At 37.2% G+C, this 26,976-nt stretch overlaps 2 protein-coding genes across 10 annotated transcripts in view; one reads left to right on the forward strand and one right to left on the reverse strand.

Annotated features, from left to right (window-relative positions):
• Positions 1 to 2,555, forward strand: part of JAZF1 (JAZF zinc finger 1) — a 328,175-nt gene extending 325,620 nt beyond the window's left edge. Inside the window, exon 5 of the mRNA NM_001206257.3 lies at positions 2,171 to 2,555. Coding sequence (NP_001193186.1) covers positions 2,171 to 2,347 — 177 coding nt within the window. The 3' untranslated portion in view covers positions 2,348 to 2,555. The remainder of the gene's footprint in view (positions 1 to 2,170) is intronic.
• Positions 2,556 to 4,536: 1,981 nt separating this feature from the next.
• Positions 4,537 to 26,976, reverse strand: part of TAX1BP1 (Tax1 binding protein 1) — an 84,085-nt gene continuing 61,645 nt past the window's right edge. For 6 of the 9 annotated variants that reach the window (XM_024990780.2, XM_024990777.2, XM_005205539.5 and 3 more), the window contains 4 exons: positions 17,397 to 17,580; positions 16,907 to 17,055; positions 6,986 to 7,068; positions 4,537 to 6,403 (listed from right to left, as the gene is read on the reverse strand). In XM_024990780.2, the coding sequence (XP_024846548.1) occupies positions 6,202 to 6,403; positions 6,986 to 7,068; positions 16,907 to 17,055; positions 17,397 to 17,580 (618 nt within the window). In that variant the 3' untranslated portion in view covers positions 4,537 to 6,201. Of the gene's footprint in view, positions 6,404 to 6,985; positions 7,069 to 9,452; positions 11,001 to 16,906; positions 17,056 to 17,396; positions 17,581 to 26,976 lie in introns of those variants that run through there. The other 3 variants (XM_059885662.1, XM_059885661.1, NM_001046409.2) reach the window with 2 other exon arrangements.

Below are 26,976 nucleotides of genomic sequence, written 5' to 3' on the forward strand. Positions count from 1 at the left end.
GATGTATAATATCAGTCCCACAGCCACACACAACACAGCATTTACATTCAAGCTGGGTACAGACCACAGACCCTATTGGAATCACCTCAACCCTGCACATGACCTTCCCCTGCTGAACTCCAGATCTGGATTCACACTGGACAGGTTTCTCACGGCTTTAGCAATTCCTAGTTTCACACCTTGCCTCACTTATTAAAAAAAAAAAAAACACCTCAGCCTGGATGGAGTATCTTAAGTTCTGGTCCTGTTGGAGTTGCTAAACACACAGGGGTACCTGGATTTATAATGATCCTTCTTACAAGTTCCCTGTGAAATGTTTTAGTAACTCCTCATCCACAGGAAGCAACAACCCTGAGGTACTCCATTAACTATTGGGCTGATAGACAACGCTCATCTTTGTATGTTGGCCCTAGTGGCTCTCACCTGGGTCTCTCATGCCACTGCAGTGGGGTACTAGCTGGGGGCTAGATGCACAGGTTGGCTTCTTTACCCACGTGCCTGGGCTCCTGGTGGGATAGCTGGAGCGGCAAGGGGTTGGTCTCTCTTAATGGGTCGGATTCTGCACGGTCACTGCTCTCTCCACACCCTACCACGGCAATCTCCTAGTTGCTGGCATGCCTCTAGAAGGCAAAGTGAAGGGCTTCCTCACCCTGCATGCAGGAACTAATGCAAGACCCACAAGGGCTGAAGGGGCAGAAGGCTGACAGCTGGGCCTTCAGGGAAGAAGTTTTGTCTGTCCTTGAGCTTCAACTCACCAGACAGCCTACAAGATTTTTTTAAGCATAGACAACTGGTTGCTATCTGTCGCCCCTGGGTTCCACAGTGTCAAAAGGATTCTCTTCCATAGGACTTTTGAAAAGAATTAATGTGCACGGTGCATCTCCAATAGGGAAATATAGTGATAACCACTGAACACATTTTGTTTCATGGCAAATCTCTCAATTTCTTCCAGAATGAAGCATGTTCTAACAGATTCGCTCAGATACTTGTGGAGCATCTACTCTGTGCCAGGCACTGTGCTTGATGCTCATTAAACAACAGCAGTTTGTTCCTTTTCTTTGGGAGCTCGACAAGGGCATCCTATGAAATAGAAGATGGTTATGTTGGAATCCTTTAGTTGGGCATAGGACTGGGCTCAATGGGCCTACACTCAGGTAATACTTTGAAAAATAGCCCACTCTTCCGGTGATCGATGCTCAACAACTCAAGCCTTTTCTTCTTTCCCCCTACTGCTCCACCTGACAGTAGCTGACCTGAAAGTGGAGATCTATGTTCCAGTACCACCTCTGCCGTTTGTTCTTCCATAAATCTTCCATCAGTTTACTAAATGCCCCGAGTCTGTTTACTTGCCATTTAATTGGGATAAAGGAAAAGTAATTTGGTTAAATCTATAGTGATTCTAGGCATGACGTCTTAAATAGAATGTGCAATGTGAACTAGCAAAACCAACCAACAGAAATCCAGATAGCATGCAGATACTTCATGTATCATTTAGGATTTATATGCCAATTTGAAGTTCAGAAGTCTTCTGCTGCTAAGAATTTCATAAACTGACATTTTCAAAGTTCAATATATGTTTGGAATGTAGTACATAAATAAAAGCAGAGTCCTGTCTGCCCACAGGTGCTTAACACCACACACCTGTACTGGGGCAGGATTTAAACGGGCAGAGATACAGGCTTAATGCAGAGTAGAAAAAGAACAAAAATTTTCTAAGGTAGGAATTAGCATGATTGGCTGGGAGCAAGACATGCTGAGTTTCCAGTCAAGAATTTATACATCTTGAACTTTTATTACCCTAACCTTTGTTTTCTTTCTTTAGATTTTTTTGTTTTCGCTATCTTGGATGGATTTACATAATTGTTCACTGGCAACATTCTTCAGACAAAACTATGCCTGTACAGTCCATGAGTCTTAACTATGTATTTTATGTAAAACTCAAACTCAGTACTTTCAGAGTAACTGAAGCCTACCTGAAATGGCCTTGGGGCACAGACCATGGTGAACACACTGGACTGCTTTGGTCACAACTGGCATTAACGAAAGCCTATTCTGTATACAGTTGCCATCTGAGAGAGGTCCAATTGCAGTCAGACCCACACTAAGGTTTTCCCCCATCAGACAACTGGGTGACACCATTTAACAGATGATATTTTTGTCTTCTCCACAGAATGTGAATGGCATAAAGTACCATGCTAAGAATGGTCACAGAACACAGATTCGTGTCCGTAAACCATTCAAATGTCGTTGTGGTAAGAGTTACAAGACAGCTCAGGGCCTGCGGCATCACACAATCAATTTCCATCCCCCGGTGTCGGCTGAGATTATCAGGAAGATGCAGCAGTAACATGCTGGTCGTAACTGTGCCAAGAAATCCTCACCAGCAGTTGCTGATTTTGAAAACAGCCACCTTTTTTCAGGGGAAGCATTCAGCAACCCTTTAAAGAATTAAATGCATGCTTTAAATTTTTTCTGTAATTTTGGAATGATGTATCTTTGTAGAGTTAATGATTTTGTACATTTGCACATGTAATCATCATACCCATTTTCATTACTTTGATATAAGGTGCTAAACAAAACAAAAAGCTCTAGGTTCTTCAGCACATTTTCCCCAAACCAAGATTAAAATTGAGGGCATGTTGCATATTGTTTAGTTGTATTGCAGTGATATCAACTGGGGAGGGGGGAGGAGGGGCTAGGCACTGAGGTTTTTTTTCCCCCAAGATTATAATGTGATTGAAGTTTTCAACACATCAACTCATTGTGTTCAAAACCAAAATAATACCTTCATTATCCAACTGGTTACCATGCCTTACATAATGGAGTTAGTACTTGTGAGTAGAAAGACTTTAGGTAATGGAAATATAAATAAGAATGTTTAACATAATATGCTAAAAATATTTTCATATTTAAATAACATACATAAAGGGTGTGCTTTCTGTGTTTTATATTATTGTGCAAATCCTTTTGCCCTTTAAAAGGCTGAAAATCTTGCCATCTGACTTATCATGTTAGAGTTATAAAATAGCATTTTTGTACAAAAGTCTATTCAGTTCACTCATTAGTTTAACATTCATTGAGTGCCTGCTGGGTGCAAGGGATTCAATTTATGCCTATTGATATCTGTGGACCAAGATACTAGTTTAGTTAAATACTTTTCCCTTAAATCTGTTAGGAAACACTTTGAAATACTTAAGTGCAAATTTTTTGTGTGTAAAATTTAGTTCTATCTTCATCTTTAGGTGAAGTTTTAAAGCACTTTGTAGTTCTCTATTGCCAACAGATTAATGTTTTATGTGTTGCCAATTCTTGCAACCACTGCCCAACGAACCTGTGGGTTGCAAATAAGAAAATTCCAAACACGTTTCAAACAGGAACATTTTATTAAGACCCCATCACCTGTTCATGCTCATTGTGTTTTTAGAATTTTTTTAAAAGCACTTTTTTCCATCACATTGTAGATGTCTGTATTCTCATTGGAAACGTCTGTTTAGCTTTATAAGACATTTTGCTGAAATATGAAATTGAGCCTTATTGACAATTAAGTGCTTATTGCAGCAGGTGGTCAAAGAGTGACTAATACAAGACCCGTTAAGAGTGTAACTACGTCTGGACCATTCCTGAAGTTTTTCTTACCAACAATGCCATCATGCCTTGAGTGTTCATTTCTCCCAAGTGCTATTCCTTAAACATGAGTTTACCAATTGCCTAATTATGCAATAAAAATTGCTTTGAGATGGCTAACTGCCCACAAAAGTGGTGAAAATCAAACTCGAAATGCTTATAAAAAATAACTTTCTTCCTGTGTTTGCATTTGTTGAGTCTTACAGATGGGAGGAAGCAGGTGTCCCTCCTCAATTTTTCAGATGTTCTGAAAGGAAGATAATTCTGTTAGCCAGATGGGTAAGCTTCTATATCATTAAGTTGTGAATCCCTCATAATGAGGGAATTAAAAGTATTTATAAAGACACTGCCCTCTAAAAATTTCCTTGGATCTCTTAAGAGTAGTCTTGGTCCTGAACGTACAGTGTTACCCTTGTGTTAAAGGGTGATCCAGACGTGAGAAGCAAATAGTTGGTGCATAAGAAGGCCCTACTTGGCTACTTCATATCTACCTATAATTGACCAAAATTTTTTTAGGCCAACAATTATCATCTAGCTTTGCTCCTTCTAGTGCAAGAAACTTGTAAGCTGGGTCAGTAGTTCAACAGCTAAACAGTCATTAGTCATTGTGCATGTTAGATTTCTTTCAACTATAAAACAAATTCCAGTTTCTATTTACTTATTCATTGTGACAGTATTACTAAACAGGTAAGGATGGGAATATTTTGTTATACCGTGTATAGTGAATGTATTGTATTGTGTCTGTGAAAACTGTGCTTTAAATTATATTTTCATATGTTTTGTTCGGGACAGAGCACATTAAGTTTGAAAGCAACAGAGGTTTGTTTTAGAACTGAAGGCAACTAAATAAAATTCCTGTCAAGAAAAGCTGCTTGTAAATGAAATCACATTTAAAATAAACTGCCTCTGACCCAAAATAAACATGGCTCTTTATTTTCATTAGCATCCATTATCAAGGCCAGTATCCAGTTTGCCACAGAAACGAATATCCATTTAGTACCTTGCTTTTAGGGTGCCCAGTTTTTGGATTCAGCTGACGCATGTAGATGTCATCGGTGTTTTACATGAATCACATTGTTTTTTCTATCAATAGTAAACTACTTATAAAGCCTGGGGCTAGAAGCTACCTAAAAATAGGTTAGTATGAACAATTTCATTTCACTGGTAGTGAGTAGTCTATACTATTCAAAGTATACTTTTAGGTTAGCATGGTCTACAATTATTAACTGTTCCTACTGTTGAACATATTTTACCTGAATATATTCTGCTTAGCCTATAACCTATCCTGAAGCTTAAAACATGGATTCCTCACAACAGCATCCCAGATCTGCCATGTCCTAACATCTGGCACCTGACTGCCTAATACTGTTTTGCCCCAGACTCTAACCTTTTAAAGGAGTTCAATGATACACAAATACAAGTCAGATGGTGTATATACAACTTACATATAGCACTTCATAATATCTTAGGTAACTAGTATGCTTAAGACAAGCTTAAGTATTTTAGTAACTACAAAAAGAAAAATCAAAAAGTCTGTATTTTAAATTCTTAACATTTATATTCTAAAAGAGTACTATATTTCAGAAAATTCAAGACCCAGGACCAAAAAGACATTCAAGATGATCACAAATAGATTTGAGTGAAATTACATACCTCTAAAAATGTGTCCACTTTAATGTCAATACTATACACATCAAAGACATAAAAAATACATTAGTTTGATTTGGGTTTATGCATTACATGTTTAATCACTTAGAACATTTTTTTAAAGTTACACTCTTATCAGGAAAATGAGGGAAAAAAAATACATTTTCTGTGATTTTTATGCCACAACCACCACTGTTCAGTAGATCATTTAATATAAAACAATTACACCAACATATCTTGTTCCATTTCCCCATCAGACAGAAATACAACTTTAGGATGGCTTTAAAATAATTATTCAGGTATTCTAAAGTTTTTCAGTCATAAAATTAGCAAAATATGCTTTCTATTAATTCCTAAAGCAAACATCTCAAATATAAAAGGACAGTTGCTATCACTGCAATCTTGCAAACATATGATCTCATTCTACATGCAGCTCCCTTTCTAAAGAGGGTTAAAAATTTTTTTCATGGGCTAAATTATGAAGTTTCTGTATTCAAAGAATTACTTTGCAAGACTTATGATAAATTCTTTTTACTACATAATTTTTAACAGTCATGCTTAAGCAACAAGGTCAACAATCTTGTAAATATTCTGCTAAATAACACTATACATTTTTTTTTCAATGTGGTAACACTAAAATAGTCCCTATTTCCTTCATTCATATAATTTTGCAAAATGGGAAATAAATATACAAACACACAAGAATTTCCTAAGCAGGTAAGATTAACAGAGGTTAAAATTACATTTATTGATAGTGTTAAGCCAAAGACTGACCCTGACCCCAGTAACACCAAACTCAAAGTAGCTCTTGGTCAAAAAGTACGCTAGAGGGTACATGGAAGCGACACCTTGTGGTCTTAGTGCTCTATTTGAGGTGATTTTTTTTTTTTAACTGTTAAACTGTATTATTAACTCCTAATACAAAAGTAACTAGTCAAAATTTAAAACATTCTGATCAAAATGGGTCTGTACATGCCTTTCAAACACCTGCTGGTCATAGTCAGGAGGGAACTGCTCGCTGCACATTGGGCACACCTTCCAGTGACTTTCAACATGTTCTTCGAATTTGCTCTGATCATAGTTGGGAGGGAACATTAATTCACAGAGTGGACATTTCTTCTGAACATCAAAGCTTGAGGAAATAAAATGAAAGAATTACATGTCTGATAAGATTTCTAACAGCAGTAATCTTCAGATATGGCAAGACTGCATTTATCTAGTTAGTATCAGTATCAGCTTACCTTGAAACTCTTCAGTTACTCCAGGAACCTCTCTTTCTTGGTCCTAGAAGCTTGCTATTGACAACTGTGTAACCCACTTATAAAGCTGCTAAATTTATTTTACAACTAGATTGACAAAAACCTTTTCTCATCAAATCGAAAAAATACAATTATGTGAAATGAGGCTCAGTGACAAGAAGTCTTCAATTGTTAACTAACAGAATATGCCTTTTGTAAAACTATAAAGATTAATTGAGCTTGTAATTTCCCAACAGCACTCACTCAGTTTAACAACTAAAGTTTACAGCACTGGCTCTCAAAGGACTGTATGTATCAGCACCATCTGCACGGGCACACTAAAATACATATTGCTGGGCCCCACAACAAGAATTTTGGGTTCAGGAGGTCTGAATCATACACATTTCTAACTTTCAAGGACCATACCTTGAGAACCACTGGTAATCCCAATTCTACACAGAAAAAAGAGAACTTACCTGGGATCAAAGCAAAAGCCTGTTCCATGCCCACGTAAATGCTGACTTGGAGGATCAGGAGCAGTGGGCACCTTCTCATCTTCCTAGGCAAAGAACAATTTTTGCAACTTTGAGAAAAAGTGAAACCAAACAGAAGTCCCTCAATTTTAATCAAGCACTGTATAAAGGAAGTAAGATTTTACTTTAAAAAACTTTACTTCTGTTGTTATCAGGTTTTCCTGTAAATAAAAGTTTGAAAGTAATTTGTTTTTACAGAGTATTTCACTGTGGACTAAGTCTTACCTTGAAATAAAAAGCAATATTCAGTGGAATGGAGAGTGTACCACACCAGAGTGTGTGAACAAATGAAGATCAATAGACTTCTGACCTATATGTAGGTAACTTTACTGCATTTTTATCATCCATACATGGGCCACTTTCAAAAAATCTTAAGACTATATTACTTTTCCTATTATTCTCATTAAATACCTACTAGTGTGTAAGACAGGCAGGATCTTTGACAATATACATCCACTGTACAATATGTAGAAATTAAAGGAAAACCAGCAATATCTATGAGGTTTACGTGTGCATTTTGTTGGCAAATACATGAGAAAATTCAACTGGAAAACCGTGTTAAAAGCAAAGCAATGCACCAAACTACAAGTCTCAAAAACCCTGTTGTAAAATCATCAGATTAATTTTTTTTAATATATAACTACCTGATGAACAGATTATCAAGATAGCCTGCTGAAAACCCTGTACATCTGAGTTGGGATCAAAACCAAAATGCTGGTTTGGATTTCCATGCCTGCACCCAGTGGTCACTTTACAGACTTGCACATTGCTGCTACATCAACAAGGGTGAGGATGGCAGAACACGCGGTTACTCTGACAATTATCCCCTCCTGAAATGGGTCGGGGGGTGGGGTAACACAAGGCTCCCCACTCTCCCCCGCCCATGTGCTTCACCTGAGAAAACACTTCTGTTGGCAAATGATTCTCTTAGGCTATACTTGAGCAAAAGAAAAACAGGATTAGTAATCTAATAGTAGATTGAGAAGCTGAGGAATATTGGACAAGTACTTCGTATACTTCAAAAATTAAAAGTCTTTAACTAAAATCCAGTTTTAAAATCTAAGCATACAAAGAGGGAAGATGATGCATAGCTGAATCTGCTAAGCTTAATATGTATGACAGGTAAATTGTGATTCTGTGCCACATTACTCTGGCTGCCAGATTTAGGCCTTCCAGTAACAATACCTGAAACATGAATCGGCTTAAACAACTACATATAAGATAGTGAACAAAATTTTCTCATATATATAAAATATATTAATTTTTTAAATTTTGAAATGCTATTTAAGAAAATAAAAACATAATGAAAGGTCTCTTCATATTCTACATTTAGAAATCATTCAAGAGATATTTATAATAAAATACAACCTTCTGGTGCCAAATATATTAATGGAGCCAAAAATCTCATAACTACTTTTTTTTTTTCCCCTAGTAATAGCTATTTTTCTGGGCTCCAAAATCACTGCATATGGTGACTGCAGGCATGAAATTAAAAGATGCTTACTCCTTGGAAGGAAAGTTTATGACCAACCTAGATAGCATATTCAAAAGCAGAGACATTACTTTGCCAGCAAAGGTCCATCTAGTCAAGGCTATGGTTTTTCCAGTAGTCATGTATGGATGTGAGAGTTGGACTGTGAAGAAAGCTGAGCGCCGAAGAATTGACGCTTTTTGAACTGTGGTGTTGGAGAAGACTCTTGAGAGTCCCTTGGACTGCAAGGAGATCCAACCAGTCCATTCTAAAGGAGATCAGTCCTGGGTGTTCTTTGGAAGGACTGATGCTCAATAAAGCTGAAACTCCAGTACTTTGGCCACCTCACGCGAAGAGCTGACTCATTGGAAGAGACTCTGATGCTGGGAGGGATTGGGGGCGGGAGGAAAAGGGGACGACAGAGGATGAGATGGCTTGATGGTATCACCGACTCGATGTACGTGAGTTTGAGTGAACTCCGGGAGTTGGTGTTGGACAGGGAGGCCTGGCGTGCTGCAGTTCGTGGGGTCGCAAAGAGTTGGACACGACTGAGCGACTGAACTGAACAGCTTATACCAATTTATTGCCTCCATGAATCAGCTAACAGTAGAGTCTGAAGCAAAGGTGCTAGATTCAGACCAACCTATCAGACCTGTTAACCCAACTGATAAAATGTGGACAAGGGGATTAAAAAGCAATTTATATTTTCTAAGCCATATACAATTTGGTAAGGATAACTCTCTTATTATATTTTCTACCAGAATAAAAGAGTAGAGGGACTCGAGTAGAATTCTAGATAGAATAATGAGACGTTCATGAAATAAGAAACCACCTACTTAGAGAATAGGTTAAGTATGTAATAAAATCTGAGGAGTCCATTGATATAATATAGTCCCTGGCAGTCTTGTCACGCAAAAGGACCAAGTTTTCACTCACAAATACAGTTACTCCATTTTATTCATTGAGCTTGGGTATTTCCAAACCATACTAGCTTATATACAACAAATTAGGGAAATGAGTCTATTAACAGGCTCACTGCCAGCAACAAAAAAAGGCTACTGGTAAAAAAGAGAAAGGCAGGCAAGAACCAAAAACATCCAACAGGATTTCAACACTGCATCATACAGCTTTACTATATACATTAAAAGAATGTGAGGACATCATTCAATACTGATTTTTTAATTAATAAACTTCAAATTTATTAGTATTCTAGTTTAGAAAGCTTTCACTTAAAATAATCAAGTTTTAGCACTGAAAGTTGTCAACTCAAAAGGATTCTGAATAGCAGGTTTTAAAATATAAGTACCTAGGTATTTTCACAAAACTGCTTAATACCACACTGAAATGTATTTATGAACAATTGCAAATAATTAAATTTTCCTTAAAATATTTTCAATAGAATTTTAATCTACAAAGGTCTAAGCCACCTACTTGTTCATATACCTTTAGACCCATCAGCATAATGCTCTTTCTAGTGCAAACTGGTTTTTAAGCAAAGGAAATATATTACAGTAAACTGAAGCCCTACTTGAAACCCAAAACTTCTTACAGGATGCTCAATTCAAAATCTAGTGTATAAAAATATTCTTGTTTTTTATCAAAGCATGCTGCTGCTGCCGCTAAGTCGCTTCAGTCATGTCCAACTCTGCGACCCCATAGACAGCAGCCCACCAGGCTACCCTGTCCCTGGGATTCTCCAGGCAAGAACGCTGGAGTGGGTTGCCATTTCCTTCTCCAATGCGTAAAAGTGAAGTCGCTCAGTTGTGTCCAACTCTTAGCAACCCCATGGACTGTGGCCCATCAGGCTCCTCCATCCATGGGATTTTCCAGCCAAGAGTACTGGAGTGGGGTGCCATTGCCTTATCAAAGCATATCACGAGTTTAACTAATCTCTTAAGACAATAAGATACATTAAAATCATACTAAATTCAAAACACAATCATGATCATAAAAATACAATTACTATATGATACAACAATTCCATTTCTGGGTTTATGTCCAAAAGAACTGAAAACAGGAACTCAAATAGATGTATTGGTACACTTATGGTCATATCCACATTATTCACAATAGCCTAACGGTGTAAACAATTCAAATGTCTACCAATGGATGTGTGGATTAACAAAATGTGGCATATACATACAATGTATGGTGTACACATACATTATTTAGCCTTAAAAAGGAAGGAAATTCTAACACATTATAACATAAATGAATCTTGAAGACATATGTTAAGTGAAATAATCCCACCACAAAAAGATAAACACTATATATGATTCTCCTTATATGAGGTATCTGCTGCTGTGCTGTGCTTAGTCGATCTGTCATGTCCGACTCTTTGCAACCCCAAGGACTGTAGCCACCAGGCACCTCTGTCCATGGGGACTCTCCAGGAGTGGTTGCCACGCCCTCCAGGGGATCTTCCCAACGGAGGGATCAAACACAGATCTCCCACATTGCAGGCAGATTCTTTACCGTCTGAGAAACCTGGGAAACCCAAGAATATTGGAGTGGGTAACCTATCCCTTCTCCAGGGAATCTTCCTGACTCAGGAATCCAACCAGGATCTCCTGCATTGTAGGTGAATTCTTTACCAGCTGAGCTACCAGGGAAGCCCTAGGTACTAGAATAATCAAATTTGACAGCTGACAGGCTGAAGCAGAGGGAAGAACGGAATTGCCATTTAATAGAGTTTCTGTTTTGTCAAGATGAAGAGAGTTCTTAAGATTGGTTGCACAACAATATGAATATACAGTTGACCACCAAACGATAAGGATTTGAGCTGCGCAGATCCACCTATATGTGGGACTTTTTCAGTAGTAAATACTGCAGTACTACATGATCTGCAGTTGGCTGGATCCTCGAATGTGGAGCCATGGATATAGGACAAAGTGCAGATACAGGGGACCGATAGTTATACTCAGATTTTTAACTGCACAGAGGGCTGGCACCCCTAACCTCCACGTTGTTTAAGGGTCATCTGTACTTACTGCTATAGAACCATGTGTTACAAAATAATACATAGTTAAGTTTTGCCAAGTTAAGATGGCAAATTTTACATTATATGTATTCAACCACAATAAAAACTGCAATTGTGATCAAACCATCAATATGCACCTAGTTACACCATTTGAATCATTAGGATTCAGATAGTCAGCATTTCTCAACCTTTGCCAGGAATTATTAATTGAAATAATTTAGATATCATTGTTTGTTTGTTCAGGTGCTTAGTCATGTCCAACTCTTTGCAACAACCGCCACCCCCCACCCCCCCACCATGGACTATAGCCCACAAGGCTCCTCTGTTCAAGGAATTTCCCTGGCAAGAATACTAGAATGGATTGCCATTTCTTTCTCCAGGGGACCTTCCTGACCCAGGGATCAAACCCGTATCTCCTACAGTGGCAGGCAGATTCTTTACCACTGAGCCGTTCAGGAACTAGTAACAAAGATCTACCACCTAACAGAACTTTTACTAAGTTGATAATTATTACTTTAGCTCAAAACCATCCTTTAAGAAACATCTGCTAAGGCCAAAACCAACACATAAGAACAGAGTACCAATAACTCTGGGTAACTATTACATAAAGTTTTAAATAAATGTTTATCTTTATCCCTCATAACTCTGTATTATTAATACTGGTCAACATCCTCTTTTCATGAGATGTTACTATTCAAACTCCTCCAAACTTCCCTGAGTTTGAGCAAACTCCGGGAGACAGTGAAGGACAGGGAAGCCTGGTGTGCTGCAGTCCATGGAGTCACAGAGTTGAACACAACTTAGCAACTGAACAACAACAAACATCCATTTCCTGTAATATGTCAGTGAAGGAATATCAACTGAATTTATAACTATAAAGATATTTTTAAAAAGGAAAATAATTTTATAAGATCTCTATTACTTTTCAATTGTCACTTTTCTCAGATACATGCACCCCTATAGTCACAGCAGCACTGTTTACAATAGACAAGACATGGAAACAACCTAAATGTCCACTGACAGATGAACAGATAAAGGTGATGTATATATACACACACAAGAGAATATATAATATATATTATAAATATAATATTCTACTGTATATATACACACTATATATGTACACACACACACAATACAATATGTAGTAGTGCTCAGTTGCTCAGTCAAGTTTGACTCTCTGCAACCGTAGGTTCCTCTATCCATGGAATTTTTCAGACAAGAATACTGGAGTGGGTTGCAATTTCCAGTCATAAAAAGAGTGGCCATTTGCATCTACACGGATGGACGTAGATTTTATCATACTAAGTGAAGTCAGAAAGAGACAAATACTAAAATATGACACAAATAAAACTCATCTATGGAACAGAAACAGACTCACAGAGAACAGACTTGTTGCCATAGGAGGGAGAGGGGAGCTGGATTGGGAGTTTGGGACTAACAGATGCAAACTAGTATGTATAGAATGGATAAACAACAAAGTGCTATTGTATACTACAGGGATATTCAATATACTGTAATAAACCATAATGGACAAGAATGCCCGCAAAAATGTTACTCTTTTCCATATCCAAAAATTAACTCAAAATGGACCAAAGACCTAAATTAAAAGCTAGAGCTACCTTAGATAAATCAATGGTTTCTGAGATGTGGCACCAAAAGTGCAAGCAAAGAAAAAGGATAGGTAAAATAGAAAAATGAAACACACACACACACACACACACACACACAAAAGAAAAAGGATAGGTAAGTCTGACTTCATCAAAATGTAAAACTTTGTGCTGCAAAAGATACCACCAAAAAGAATGAAAACACAACCCACAGATGGGAGGAAAGATCTTTTAAGTCATCTATCTGGCAAGGGACAAATAGTTCTATTTTAAAATGGCCAAGAGACATAGGTATTTCCCAAAGAAAATATACAAACAGCCAACAAGCATGTTAAAGATGCTCAACATTATCAGCCATCAGGTAAAAGGAAATCAAAGTCACGGTGATGCACCATTCCACATAGCTCCTCTGAAAATCACAGATCCTTCTGAGAACAAAAACTAAAAAGCTCATCAGAAAAAAAATGTCTATATCAAAATTATCTCTCTTCAGTTGGGGGATTCACAGTGAAGGATTCATGGTAGCTGCCAACAAAACTGCATACTAGATTCACAGTGAAGGATTCATGTAGAAAGCTGCCAACAAAGGACACATTAATAGAATGTGTGAGCCTCAGTCTTTCAGAGATAGAGGAGAAGGAGGTAAAGCTAGTACGGGTGGAAGGGAAACACATTCTACAAAGACATGAAAACAACTGGAAAGTGAGATGTATGTTAAAGAAAGTAATTCAGCCTTGCTTGATGGACTTTGGTCTAAACATCCTAGTGTACTCAAACTTTATTAAGCATATGATCACTAAAAGATTTTGTCTGATTCTCTGCAGATCTGGAGTGGAGGTAAAGATTCCTCATTTCTAACAAGTTCCCAGGAGATGACAATGGTGTTGATCCAATAATTTTGGGTATTAAGGGTTTTTACCATGATTCCAAGAAGTGTGCAGAAGGCTAGAGCACCAAAGCAAATTCACAGAGGTACTATGGATTATTTTTAATTTTTTAATTGTCAGATACCATGTAAACAACTAGTTTAAGACAGCTCACAGTTTCAACATTAGACAGTGCTGTCTGTGTTCCTTTCGATGACATCTTATCCTTAAGATTTTGGCAGTTGCTAAGATATAAAGCAGGTGCCTGGTGAAAACCACTTTGAAATAGAAAATGAAAATGGCTTCAATTTGACTTCAAGGTTTGAGAAGTCATCAGGTGGTCAACAGCCATATATATCCCATTTGGAACAGGTTATTTAAGAAAAATATGACTTTCTTTCATGTGTATTTTTTTTAATGGTTAATTACTACACATTTGTTAGGAAATCATTAGTAGTTCTTTTGGCCTATGAGGTTCTATGGAAAAAAAATTTAATGAGATGCTGAAGGTGCCCATGAACTGAGAAAGTTTGGGAACCTCTGATTTAGATAGATTGATAGGTGGTAAAACCACAGCTTCCACAGTCCAACTAACGAGGCTGTAGTACACTTATCAGCTGTATGAGCTGAAGCAAGCCAGTTAGTATCTCTGTTTCCTCCATTTTCAAATAGAAATAGTAACAGTTCCTACCTCATAGGACAGCTATGGAGAGTTAAAATATTAAAACATTAGCTGTCAAAACTACAGAAACATCTGTAGCTATCACCATCATCATAATTACAGTGTTACAGTTACTGCTATTACAACTATTAGGTAAAGGGGAGTGAGTCATAAAAGGCTTTTTGATCTGATAGAAACAAATGTTTTTGGTGCAGAAGGGAGGGAATTATGGCAGTATGGGGCATATGGTGCAATATAACTATAGGGGCCTGTAAGTGTAGCTGCTTCAGCCCCAACTCAAAGGTGCTAGGTCCCATGGCTGTTACATACTTCCAAGGGCAAAGAACCAGAGAAAAGGAACAGGTCAACTCAAATCTGCTTTCTTTATTCTAACTAAAACGACTAAAATATTTCATGTGCAAGTGATTTTTGTTGTTGTAATGACAAGAATTTAAAAAAAAACAGGTCTGAATATAATGAAAATTAGTTTGTCTAATGTGAAAAATTTTCTGATAGCTAAATACAATTACCAAAATATGCCTATTAAGAGCCCTTCTATCTCATTATCAAATTTAAGCATGTCAGCAAACGAGCACAAGATTCTAACACTGTTTCTCATGGGTTTGCAGGAGGGCAAAGCACACAGATCAGAAAGAACATTCTGCTAATTAAACTGAAGCAGATGACTACAGTAGAGAAGGGCTTGTCACATGTAACATCTGTGCCAAGAATGATCAGATTAAATATGCAAAATGTGAAGTGAAGGTGTGAAAAAGCAGTAAGATAATACTCTAGACTTCAAATAGGCTACAAAAGTTCTGACAGTTTTCCTAATTATTCCCAGTAATGGACACAGGAGGCCAAAAGGCAGGAGAGAGAAATACATTTTTCTCCATTATGGGTATTGAGCTCTAGGGCTAAAATCATGCCTGTCTGAACACTGATCAGTTTCTGCAAAGGTTAATAGCAATTAAATGCAGCAAACTAGATTAAATGAGAAACAGGTCATGATACCACTGTACTTGCAAAGAGCACGATAAAGCATTTCTTTTAAATTCTTAATGCACAGAAAATCCAACAAGAGCTGCTATAAAAAAAAAAAGGTCTATCTATTAAATGGTAAAGAAATCTCCTAAATGAAAAAAAGAATGTCATGCTACATAAACTGATTCAATTACCATCAGTCCATCAGTATTGTGCTGCCGAGATTAAATACAAATGATGTCTACAAGAGTGTTTCTCTAAAAAACTATGATACACACACTTCTTCCTCTTTCTAAGCTAAAGATAACAAAGAGTTCACCTTATAATTTAAAATGGGATATATTAGTTACGTGCAAAACTGAAAAGATGCACACCAGAGGATAATATTGTCATTAACACTTTGCTTCTTCCAATCTAGAACATCTATAATCAAAAGAATATAAATTACTCTGATAATTAAGATTAAACCATCTATGACTACAGTTAATAATGTATTATATATTTGAAAGTTGCTAAGAGAGCAGACCTTAAATCTTCTCATCACAAAGAAAAAAATTATAACTGTAGATGATGGACGTTAACTAGACTTATGTTATTTTGTAGTATACACAAATACCATTATGTTGCACACCTCAAACTAGTATGTTACAGGTCAACTGCAGCTCAACTTTTAAAAAAAATTTTAAGATGAAATTATGTTGGGGGCTTCCCTGGTAGCTCAGTGGTATAAAACCCACCGGCCAATGAAAGAGACACAGGTTTGATCCCTGATCCAGGAAGATCCCACATGCTGCAGAACAAACTACACCCACGCATCACAACTATTGAGCCTGTACTCTAGATCCCACAAAGCACGAGTACTGAGCCCAAGTGCTGCAGCTACTGAAGCCCACGTACCCTGGAGCCCGTTCTCTACAACAATAGAAGCCCCCACAATGAGAAGCCTGGGCACCACAACAAGAGAGCAGCACCTACGTGCCACTTTTTGAGAAAAGCCTTCACATCAACGAAGACCCAGCACAAAAATAAAATTATAAAAAATGATTCTTGGGAGAATGAAGATTTATAATGAACATCATTTTTAGAAAAAGATTAAACTATCTTATAACTACAATATTCTGAGATCATTCTCCAAATAAATCCTAAAATATCCTTCTGAAACTTATTCAAAAAGATGAAGCAAGCAAGCATGTATACACACAAGCACACATATTCTCTCTTCCCACACACACGTAACTCTCTGCACCGGACAAAAATAAGAGACGAGCTCAGAAAATGGAAATTCAATTTACTTTACTATCCTCAGGGTCTTCTAAACCATCAGGGCGGCTTAGGTTTCGAGCGGGCTGGCTGCAGACAACATTATCCTCCAGTCCCCAAGAGGGTACTCTCACAGGTGGCCTTTGGATTTCATCTGGGTAAAAAGCACCATCTGCTCCATCTGAAATAAAAATTTTGGAAAGGTAGGGTAAAAACTGGTCCTAGAATTAGAATCCCTGTCTATTGCAAGGATGAAAAGAATATAAAGAACCATTTTAGTGTATCCAAAAAATGTTTTTCTTTTTAACCCAAATGACCTTTAAACTATGTGTAATAAGCAAATAGACTCCTCATTCATGGTGTATCGCTTCTAGATGAAGCCAGTTAAAACTGCTTGTTATAAAACAAGATTTCTATTAGAGTTGATTATACCAACAGAACAGTTCTCTAATCCCACAGAGATACAAACAAAAAAAAACACCTCCGTATTTGGCTAATGTCAACAAAAAACGTTTTAATAACCTCTTGTTTCTGGTGTTGCATAAGGATTACCATACTGCAGAACTGGTTGTGTATTTGACACTGCAGGAACATGACCACTTTTCTCTGAGCTTGTTTTGAGACACTGTGAGATCTGATGAGGACTTTGGGAATTCTGACCTTCCAATTTCCTTTCTGCTTGATTTTCTACACTTCTTTTATGTTCCTAAAATTAACAAAAAAGAAGGTGAAAAAGCAAAGCAACTGAGTATTTTATAACAAGAAAAGCTTAAACATTTAGCCAAAATATTACAATGATTTCCCTATTATATTTAAAGGATACAGTTGGAAATGCTGGTTCTCAACTTCTCATACATGTCCCTTCCACATTTAACAGAACTAGAAAGCAAGGCAAAGTCCAATATATATTTTCAAATTGTGCCAATTAAAGTACGCTTTTCATTGAGCTGAGGGGAAATTATGAAATCTCTTATAATTTAGCTATTAGTAAAAATCATAAAGCAAAATCAACCCAGACTACTTCCCTAGTAAATTCTATCAAACATTTTTAAAAATATATTAATCCTATATTAATATAGGATTAAAAAACTCTTACCAAAACACTTTCTCAGCTTACTTTTATAAGGCCAGTATTATCCTGATATCCAAACCATTGACATTACAGAAAAACTGCAGACTGCAACTGCAGACCTTCATCAATACTAATGTAAAAATCCTCAACTTAAGAAATCAAATTCAATATTAAAAAATAATATATCATGACCAAGTGGATTTTATCACAAGAAAGCAAAATTAGTTTAACATACCAAAATCAATGCAATTCACCATGTTCACAGACTAAAGGAAAAACTGATCATTTCAATAAATTTACAAAGAAACATTTTACAAAACCCAACATGCACTTATGGTTTAAAAAAAATAAAGTGAAGTTAACAAAAACCAACAGTGAATCTTAATGGTAAAAAACTAAGTGATTCTATCTAAGATCAAATATTAAGGTAAGAAGGTCTGCTAACCATTTCTATGAAACATTATACTGGAGGTACTAAACAGTGTTAAGATTAAGGCAGACAGATTGGAAAGGAAGAAGTAAAACCATCTTTATTAACAGATGACATGATCATAGAAGTGGGAAAATCCTAAGGAATCTACCAGAACTAGGAGAATGAGTTAATTTAGCAAGGCTGCAGTATATAAGGTCAACATAAAAAAAAAAAAACAACCAACTGTATTGTCAGCAACACACAACTGAAAAATGAAATTTTAAAAATTCTTTTTATTTTAAAAACCATTAATAGATAAAAATTAAATACTTAGGAATAAATTTAGCAAAAGATGTACAAGGTCTATAAACTAAAGACCACAAACATTACTGAGAGATACAGAAGAGAGGCTCAACAAATGGAGAAATATATCACATTCATGGGCTGAAAAACCTATTTTTATACTATTAATTTCCCCTCAGATTGATTCACAGATTCAAAATTCCAGCAGGTTTTTGTATAAATTGACAAACTTGATTCTAAAATGTACATGGAAACACAGAAGTGCTGAAGAGCTCATTTTTAAAAAGCAGAAACTCAAAACTTACACAATCTGATTTCAAAACTTATTATAAAAGCTATAGTAATCAACTGAGTAATTTGGGCATAAGTATAAATAATAGATCAGGCATAGGCAAACTTTTTCCATAAAGAGTCTAATGGTAGATATTTCAGCTTCGTAGAACACAGTCTGTCACAGCTACACAAATCTATCTCTGCTGTTGTCACAGACAATTACCTAGAAGTGAATGGACATGGCCATGTGCTTTAATAAAACTTCATTTACAAAAACAGACCACAAGCCAAATTCAGATGTAGACTTTAGTATGTTGACCCTAATATAAATAAAACAGAAGAGATCCCAAAAATATATCCATACTCATTGCCAATTAATTTTCAAAGATGAAGATACAATTCAGTGGAGGAAAACACATTCTTTTAGACATCTGATGCTAAAAAAAAAAACAAAACCTGGCTATCTGCATATAAATAAAAAATTTTTGACTGTCATTCCATACACAGAATTTTAAATAAATCATAAATCTAAGAGCTGAAAATATAAATATACTAGATGAAAAAATAGGAGAAAAATCTTTGTAACTCTGGGTTAGGCAAAAATTCCATATAGGACAAATATAGCCTGAACCATTAAGAAAAATATTGCTGAACTGTACTACTTCAGAATTAGCAGCTTCTGCTCTTCAAAAGCTAGTTTCTTTTAAAAATGAAAAGATGAGCCACAAATTGGGATAAAGTATTTCCAAAATATCTAACAAAAGAAATTGGATTTGGAATATATTTTTTAAAACTCCAAACCAAAAACCAAAAAAGATAACCCAATTTAAAAAATTAGGTAAAAGATATGAACAGACATTTCACAAAAGAATATATATGAATGGCCTGAGGGCACAGGAAAAGATACTGAGCATCACCAGTTAGTCATCAAGGATTATTCAGGAAAAAAAAAAAAAATTATCTTAAAAGATATATACACCCCAATATTTATAGCAGCACTATTTAAAATAGCCAAGATATGCATGAAAATAACCTAAGGCTCATCAACAGATAACTGGATTAAGATGCTGTGTATGTGTATATGCAAGCACCTGATGAAATAAGTCAAAGATAAATACTATATGGTATCACTTATATACACATGAATCTAAAAAATATGCACAACTGTACATACAAAAAAGAAACAAACTCACAGATATAGAAAACTTGTGGTTACCAAAGGAAAAGGACAAATTAGGGGTACAAGATTACAGATGCAAGTTATTATATATAAAATAAACAACAAGGATTTACTGTGGGGCATAGGGGCATCCATTATCTTGTAATAACCTATAATGGAATATAATCTGCAAAAATACTGAATCGCTATGCTGTACACCAAAAACACAATAATGTACATCAACTATACTTCAATTTAAAGAAAAATTTTAAGGTTAACATTAAGAAATTTAATAATAATGTAAGAAAACCCTAGTACAGGAAATTCAACTATAACTGTAACAAGGCAACCCTACATAGCCAATAGGATGACTATAATTAAAAACTGACAATACCAAGGGCTAGTAACTGGAATGCTCATACACTGCAGTGGGAATGCAAAGTGGTACAGCCTCTTTGGAAAACAAACTTGTTTCTTAAAAACATACACATACCACACAAGCCAGCAATTCCCTTCCTAAGTATATACTCAAAAAAGGAAAAACGAAAACCATATCCACAGAAAAACTTGTAGGAGAATGTTCATAGCAGTCTTAGATCATAACCAAAACATGAGAAATAATTTGAACGTCTATCAGCTAGTAAAAGGATTAATGTCCATAATCAATGAGTGAATAAATTCTGTATGATCATATTTTTATGAAATGCTAGAAAAAGTGAAAGTGTAAAGTAAAAGAAAGCAGATCAGTGGTTGTCTGGAACTGGGGGTAGTTGGAGGAACTGAGTACATATGAGCACATATATGTGCAGCAATAAAACATTCTACAGTTTGAATGTAATGCTAGTTACAGAACTATATATTTGCCAAAATTCATTGCATTGCACTTAAAATGGGTGAATTTTATCATATGTCAGTTGCACCTCAATAGAGCGGTTTAAAAAAATAAAATCAACCGAAAATATTAACAAAGGATGTGAGGATAAAAATTTTCATCTGTAAAGTAATATTTAGCTGGTTTTGCTGACTGTCAACCCTTGGGAGTACTTGAGATGAGACTCTGTTAAATTTTTACCTATAAAGTGACCTTAAAATAGGGTAAGTGGCCTTAAAATGAAGTAAGTCACTGACAGCAAAACTAGTTTGTGTGTTAGTTGCTCAGTCATGTCCAACTCTTTGTGAGCCCCGTGGACTATAGCCCACCAAGTTCCTCCAAATTCTCCAGGCAAGAATACTGGAGTGGACTGCCATTTCCTGCTCCCGGAGATCTTCCTGGAGCAGGGATCGAACCCAGGTCTTCTGCATTACAGGCAGATGCTTGACCATCTGAGTTACTAGGGTAGCCCTGAGAGCAAAATTGGTAAACATGAAAAATGCAAGTCAGTTTAGGCTTGAGAAGAGAAATGGAAATTAAAAGTTCTTCCTAAGCACGTGAAAGCCTCCTGATGAAAGAAAGCCTCCTGATGAAAGTGAAGTGGAGAGTGAAAAAGTTGGCTTAAAGCTCAACATTCAGAAAACGAAGATTATGGCATCCGGTCCCATCACTTCATGGCAAACAGATGGGGGAAACAGTGGAAACAGTGTCAGACTATTTTTCTGGGCTCCAAAATCACTGCGGATGGTGACTGCAGCCATGAAATTAAAAGACACTTACTCCTTGGAAGGAAAGTTATGACCAACCTAGATATGCTTTTCATAGCATATTGAAAAGCAGAGACATTACTTTGCCAACAAAGGTTCGTCTAGTCAAGGCTATGGTTTTTCCTGTGGTCATGTATGGATGTGAGAGTTGGACTGTGAAGACGGCTGAGTGCCAAAGAATTGATGCTTTTGAACTGTGGTGTTGGAGAAAACTCTTGAGAGTCCCTTGGACTGCAAGGAGATCCAACCAGTCCATTCTAAAGGAGATCAGCCCTGGGATTTCTTTGGAAGGAATGATGCTGAAGCTGAAACTCCAATACTTTGGCCACCTCATGCGAAGAGTTGACTCATTGGAAAAGACTCTGATGCTGGGAGGGATTGGGGGCAGGAGGAGAAGGGGACGACAGAGGATGAAATGGCTGGATGGCATCACTGACTCGATGGACGTGAGTCTGGCTGAACTCCGGGAGTCAGTGATAGACAGGGAGGCCTGGCATGCTGCGATTCATGGGGTCGCAAAGAGTTGGACATGACTGAGCGACTGAACTGAACTGAAGCACGTGAAAAGAGTAAAGAAGGCATAAGAAATACAACATAATGCAGGACTGGTAAGTGAATGACTTACCTAGAACACAGGATTCATTTTAAAAGTAGAAGAAATATACCTAAAAACACAGCTCAAGGGCAATATGCCAGATCTGTCATACAGTTTAAGACCTACACCACTCACTACAATGGGCCTATCAGATCCTGAACAGCAACACCACCATGAAATAGTTCTTAGTAAGGTTAATCTAGCAAACTATAGCGAGCACACTTCAATACAAACAATTAGGGAGGCAGCATGACATGGTGGACTGGAATCAGACCAGAATTTGCTTGTCAGCTCCAGTACAAATAACCCTGAGGAACTTACCTTCTGCAGGCCTCAGAGGACCACTGAGAAATAAGGGGATTGTTTAAAACATAGCAGGCCCTCAATGGATGTTCCCTCATCTCCTGCCAATCAAAAACCCCATTCACACTGCTGTAGTGATTCAGGATGTGAAAGTGACAATGTGAACAGAGAAAAAGGGAGAGAGTAAATTTTAAAAATATTTCAAAGATGATTCAAGAAAAGAGGGGGGGAAAGGCATGAAAGCAACAAAAGAGTTAGACATGAGAAAATACTTCTATATAAGTACAAATCAATTTAAAGGACTATTTTTCTATAAGCAAACAATAAACTAGTTAAATGAAGTCAGGGTTTCATCAAAAGATTTATACATGCACTAACACAGTCAAGGAATATCATAGAGAATTTCAATCTAATAAAGAGTTTACTCTCGGCTCATACTCCACTCCTTTATGATCAAAGATGCAATAAATCCTCTGCAAATAATATGAGGGTAAGAACAGGAGTAATAAGCAGCTTTGATTCCTCATGGGGGAAAATGGAGGCAGGCTAAACAAAATATAGGAACATGGACAAAATTGTTCTGATTGGGCTGTTTGGCAAATCAGAAGACTGAACTGTTAACTTAGAGAAGAGTCTTAAATTTATATTCACAATGCACCCACTCCCCTCCAAACGATTTATGTTTAGAATTCAGGATATGCATGAACTTAGAAAAAAAAACTGCATCTTTTCACTAACTTCTAACTTAAATTTATCATTTTCTTCAATTATGAATGCAGGTAAAAAACACTGCAGCAGTTGCACTGTGCTGTGCACAAACTGTAGCCTTTGTCACCCACAAAAATCACAGATTTACTTGAGACAACTTCCATTAATCATTTATGCTGCTGCTGCTGCTAAGTCGCTTCAGTCGCATCTGACTCTGTGCGACCCCACAGACGGCAGCCCACCAGGCTCCACCATCCCTGAGATTCTCCAGGCAAGAACACTGGAGTAGGTTGCCATTTCCTTCTCCAATGCATGAAAGTGAAAAGTGAAAGTGAAGTCGCTCAGTTGTGTCTGACTCTTCACGACCCCATGGACTGAAGCCTAGGCTCCTCTGTCCATGGGATTTTCCAGGCAAGAGTACTGGAGTGGGGTGCCATTGCCTTCTCCGTTAATCATTTGTATCTATAATACAAATATTACTCTTCCAGTCTCAAAAAGGAAGCAGATCATCTGGTAATATGAAATGAAATTCAGAAAAATTGCTAGTCAGATACCTGATATTAAAGAACATTTTGAAACAGTTTTATTTTAAAGATATTTTTAATTTTTTCTCTGGTAATAGTCAATAAAATACTTTCCACCATCATTTTTATCATCCTTTGCCACTGTTCTTTCTGCTTTATTTCTTTTCCCTTTTCAAATTTCTAGTAAGGGGGTTATACAGAATATCTGAAACAGTATGAAAATGGTAAATAATAAGCAGTGGTTTTTGGAATGACCGAAGATATTTTAAGATATATTAAACTTCTAAATAAATTTAAATTGGTAGAGTTCCTAAGTAAGATATACGAAATTACTTCACACTATTAAAAGTTACTTTTAAAATATATTTTTTATGATACTAGAGAGCAAGCTACTCTAAAAAACAATGAATTTTTATTCACACGTATGTTCAATAACTATGTTATTGAGAAAGAGGAACCAGACATCAAATTGCTAACATTCACTGGATCATAGAGAAAGCCATGGAATTCCAAAAAGACATCTACCTCTGTTTCATCAACTATGCCAAAGCCCTTGACTGTGTAGACCATAATAAACCGTGGAAAGCTCTTAAAGACATGGGAATACCAAAGCATCTTACCTGTCTCCTAAGAAACCTGTATGCAGGTCAAGAAGCAACAGTTAGAACCCTGTATGGAACAACTGATTCATTCAAGGTTGAGAAAGGAGTACGACAGGGCTGTCTGCTGTTACCCTGTTTGTTTAATCCATACACTGAGAACATCATGAGAAATGCCAAGCCGGATGAGTTACAAGCTGGAATCAAGATAGGCAGGAGAAACATCAATAACCTCAGATACACAGATGATACCACTCTAGTGGCAGAAAGTGAAGAGAAACTGAAGAGCCTCTTGATGGGTGAAGGAGAAGAGTGAAAGAGTCGGCTTAAAGTCAAATATTAAAAAAACTAAGATCATGGCTGCTGCTGCTGCTAAGTCGCTTCAGTCGTGTCCGACTCTGTGTGACCCCACAGACAGCAGCCCACCAGGCTCCGCCATCCCTGGGATTCTCCAGGCAAGAACACTGGAGTGGGTTGCCATTTCTTTCTCCAATGCATGAAAGTGAAAAGTGAAGTTGCTCAGTCATGTCCAACTCTTCATGACCCTATAGACTGAAGCCCACCAGGCTCCTCCGTCCATGGGATTTTCCAGGCAAGAGTACTGGAGTAGGTTGCCATTGCCATCTCCAAGATCATGGCATCCAGCCCCATTACTTCATGGCAAACAGATGGGGAAAAGGGGGAAGCAGTGACAGATTTCCTCGTGCTCTCAAATCACTGTGGATGGTGACTGCAGCTGTGAAGTCAGAAGACGTTTGCTTCTTGGCAGGAAAGCTATGACAAACATAGATAGTGTGCTGAAAACCAGAGACATTACTCTGCCAGCAAGGTCCACATAGTCAAGGCCATGGTCTTCCCAGTGGTAACGTATGGTTGGGAGAGCTGGACCGTAAAGAAGGCAGAGCGCCAAAGAATTGATGCCTTCAAACCATGGTGCTGGAGAGGCCCCTGGACAGTAAGAAGATCAAACCAATCTTAAGGGAAATCAACCCTGAATACTAACTGGAAGGGCTAATGCTGAAGTTGAAGCCCTAGTATTTTGGTCATCTGATATGAACAGCTGACTCACTGGGAAAGTCCCTGATGCTGGGAAAGATGGAGGGCAGAAGAAGGTGGCGATGGCTGGATGGCATTGCTAATGCAATGGACATGAACTTGGGCAAACTTTGGGAGATGGTGAGGGAAAGAGAGGTCTGGTGTGCTGCAGTCCATGGGGTCACAAAGTCTGACACAATTGGGTGACTGAACAACAACAATGTTCAATAAATATTTATTAAGCATCTAATATGTGGCAGGCACTGCTCTTCAGGCACTAGAGATTCAGGTACAACCAAAACATACAAAAATTCCTGCTCATGTGAAGTCTGTCTCTAGAGCAGGGAAGATGGACAGGAAACAAAATAAGTAAAATACACATTCTGTTAGATGATGATTCATCTTTTTTTTTTTCATTTTCTCACTCAACTAATGCTTAATGATCATTTGGTTTATCCCAGGCACTGTTTGGATTTAGGTTTCAGTGCTGAAGGAAAAGGATTTAATCCTAACCTTATAGAGGAGTAAGGGTTCTAAAAAAACACTGGGAAAAGACAAACATTAAGCAAGTTGCAGAAATAGCAAACAAAAATTCTTATAAATGCACTCTTTAAAAGTAATATAAAACTATAGTGTCACCAGCAGGAAAATTAAGAGTAACTCAAGAAGACAGGAAGTAGAAAGCAAACTGGCCTACTTCTAATTGCATTCCTGACACGGTAGGGTATTAACAGATAATAAAACTGCTGATGCCAGTACATTTCTTTTACCAAATGTTTTTATAAGCAAATGCTATAAATTATGTTTGACCCATTAACATTAATTTGTTTAGTCATTCAACAAATATTTAACTTCAAATTATCAAACACTATGAGTGAAAGTCACTCAGTCATGTCCAACTCTTTGCGACCCCATGGACTATACAGTCCATGGAATTCTCCAGGCCAGAATACTGGAGTAGAGACTACAAATACAATGGTGAATAAAACAGACATAATTCCTGTCTTCATGGATCTTATAATTAAGTGAAGGGAGTTTTAATTAAGAGAAATACGTACAGAAATAAGTATTAGTAAAAGTATAGTTCCCAGGTGTAAGTTTAATCAGATCAGATCAGATCATTCGCTCAGTCGTGTCCGACTCTTTGCGACCCCATGAATCGCAGCATGCCAGGCCTCCCTGTCCATCACCAACTCCCAGAGTTCACTCAGACTCACGTCCATCGAGTCAGTGATGCCATCCAGCCATCTCATCCTCTGTCGTCCCCTTCTCCTCCTGCCCCCAATCCCTCCCAGCATCAGAGTCTTTTCCAATGAGTGAACTCTTTGAATGAGGTGGTCAAAGTACTAGAGTTTCAGCTTTAGTATCATTCCCTCCAAAGAAATCCCTAATTGAGAATGAGAGGTTGAAGAAGGCCTCTGTGAAGAAGAGTCATTTAACCTGAGACTTTAAGCATTAGTCAAAGAGTAGTAGGAGTACTT

Source organism: Bos taurus, chromosome 4, assembly GCF_002263795.3.
Source record: "Bos taurus isolate L1 Dominette 01449 registration number 42190680 breed Hereford chromosome 4, ARS-UCD2.0, whole genome shotgun sequence".
In the NCBI taxonomy this organism is placed as follows: domain Eukaryota; kingdom Metazoa; phylum Chordata; class Mammalia; order Artiodactyla; family Bovidae; genus Bos; species Bos taurus.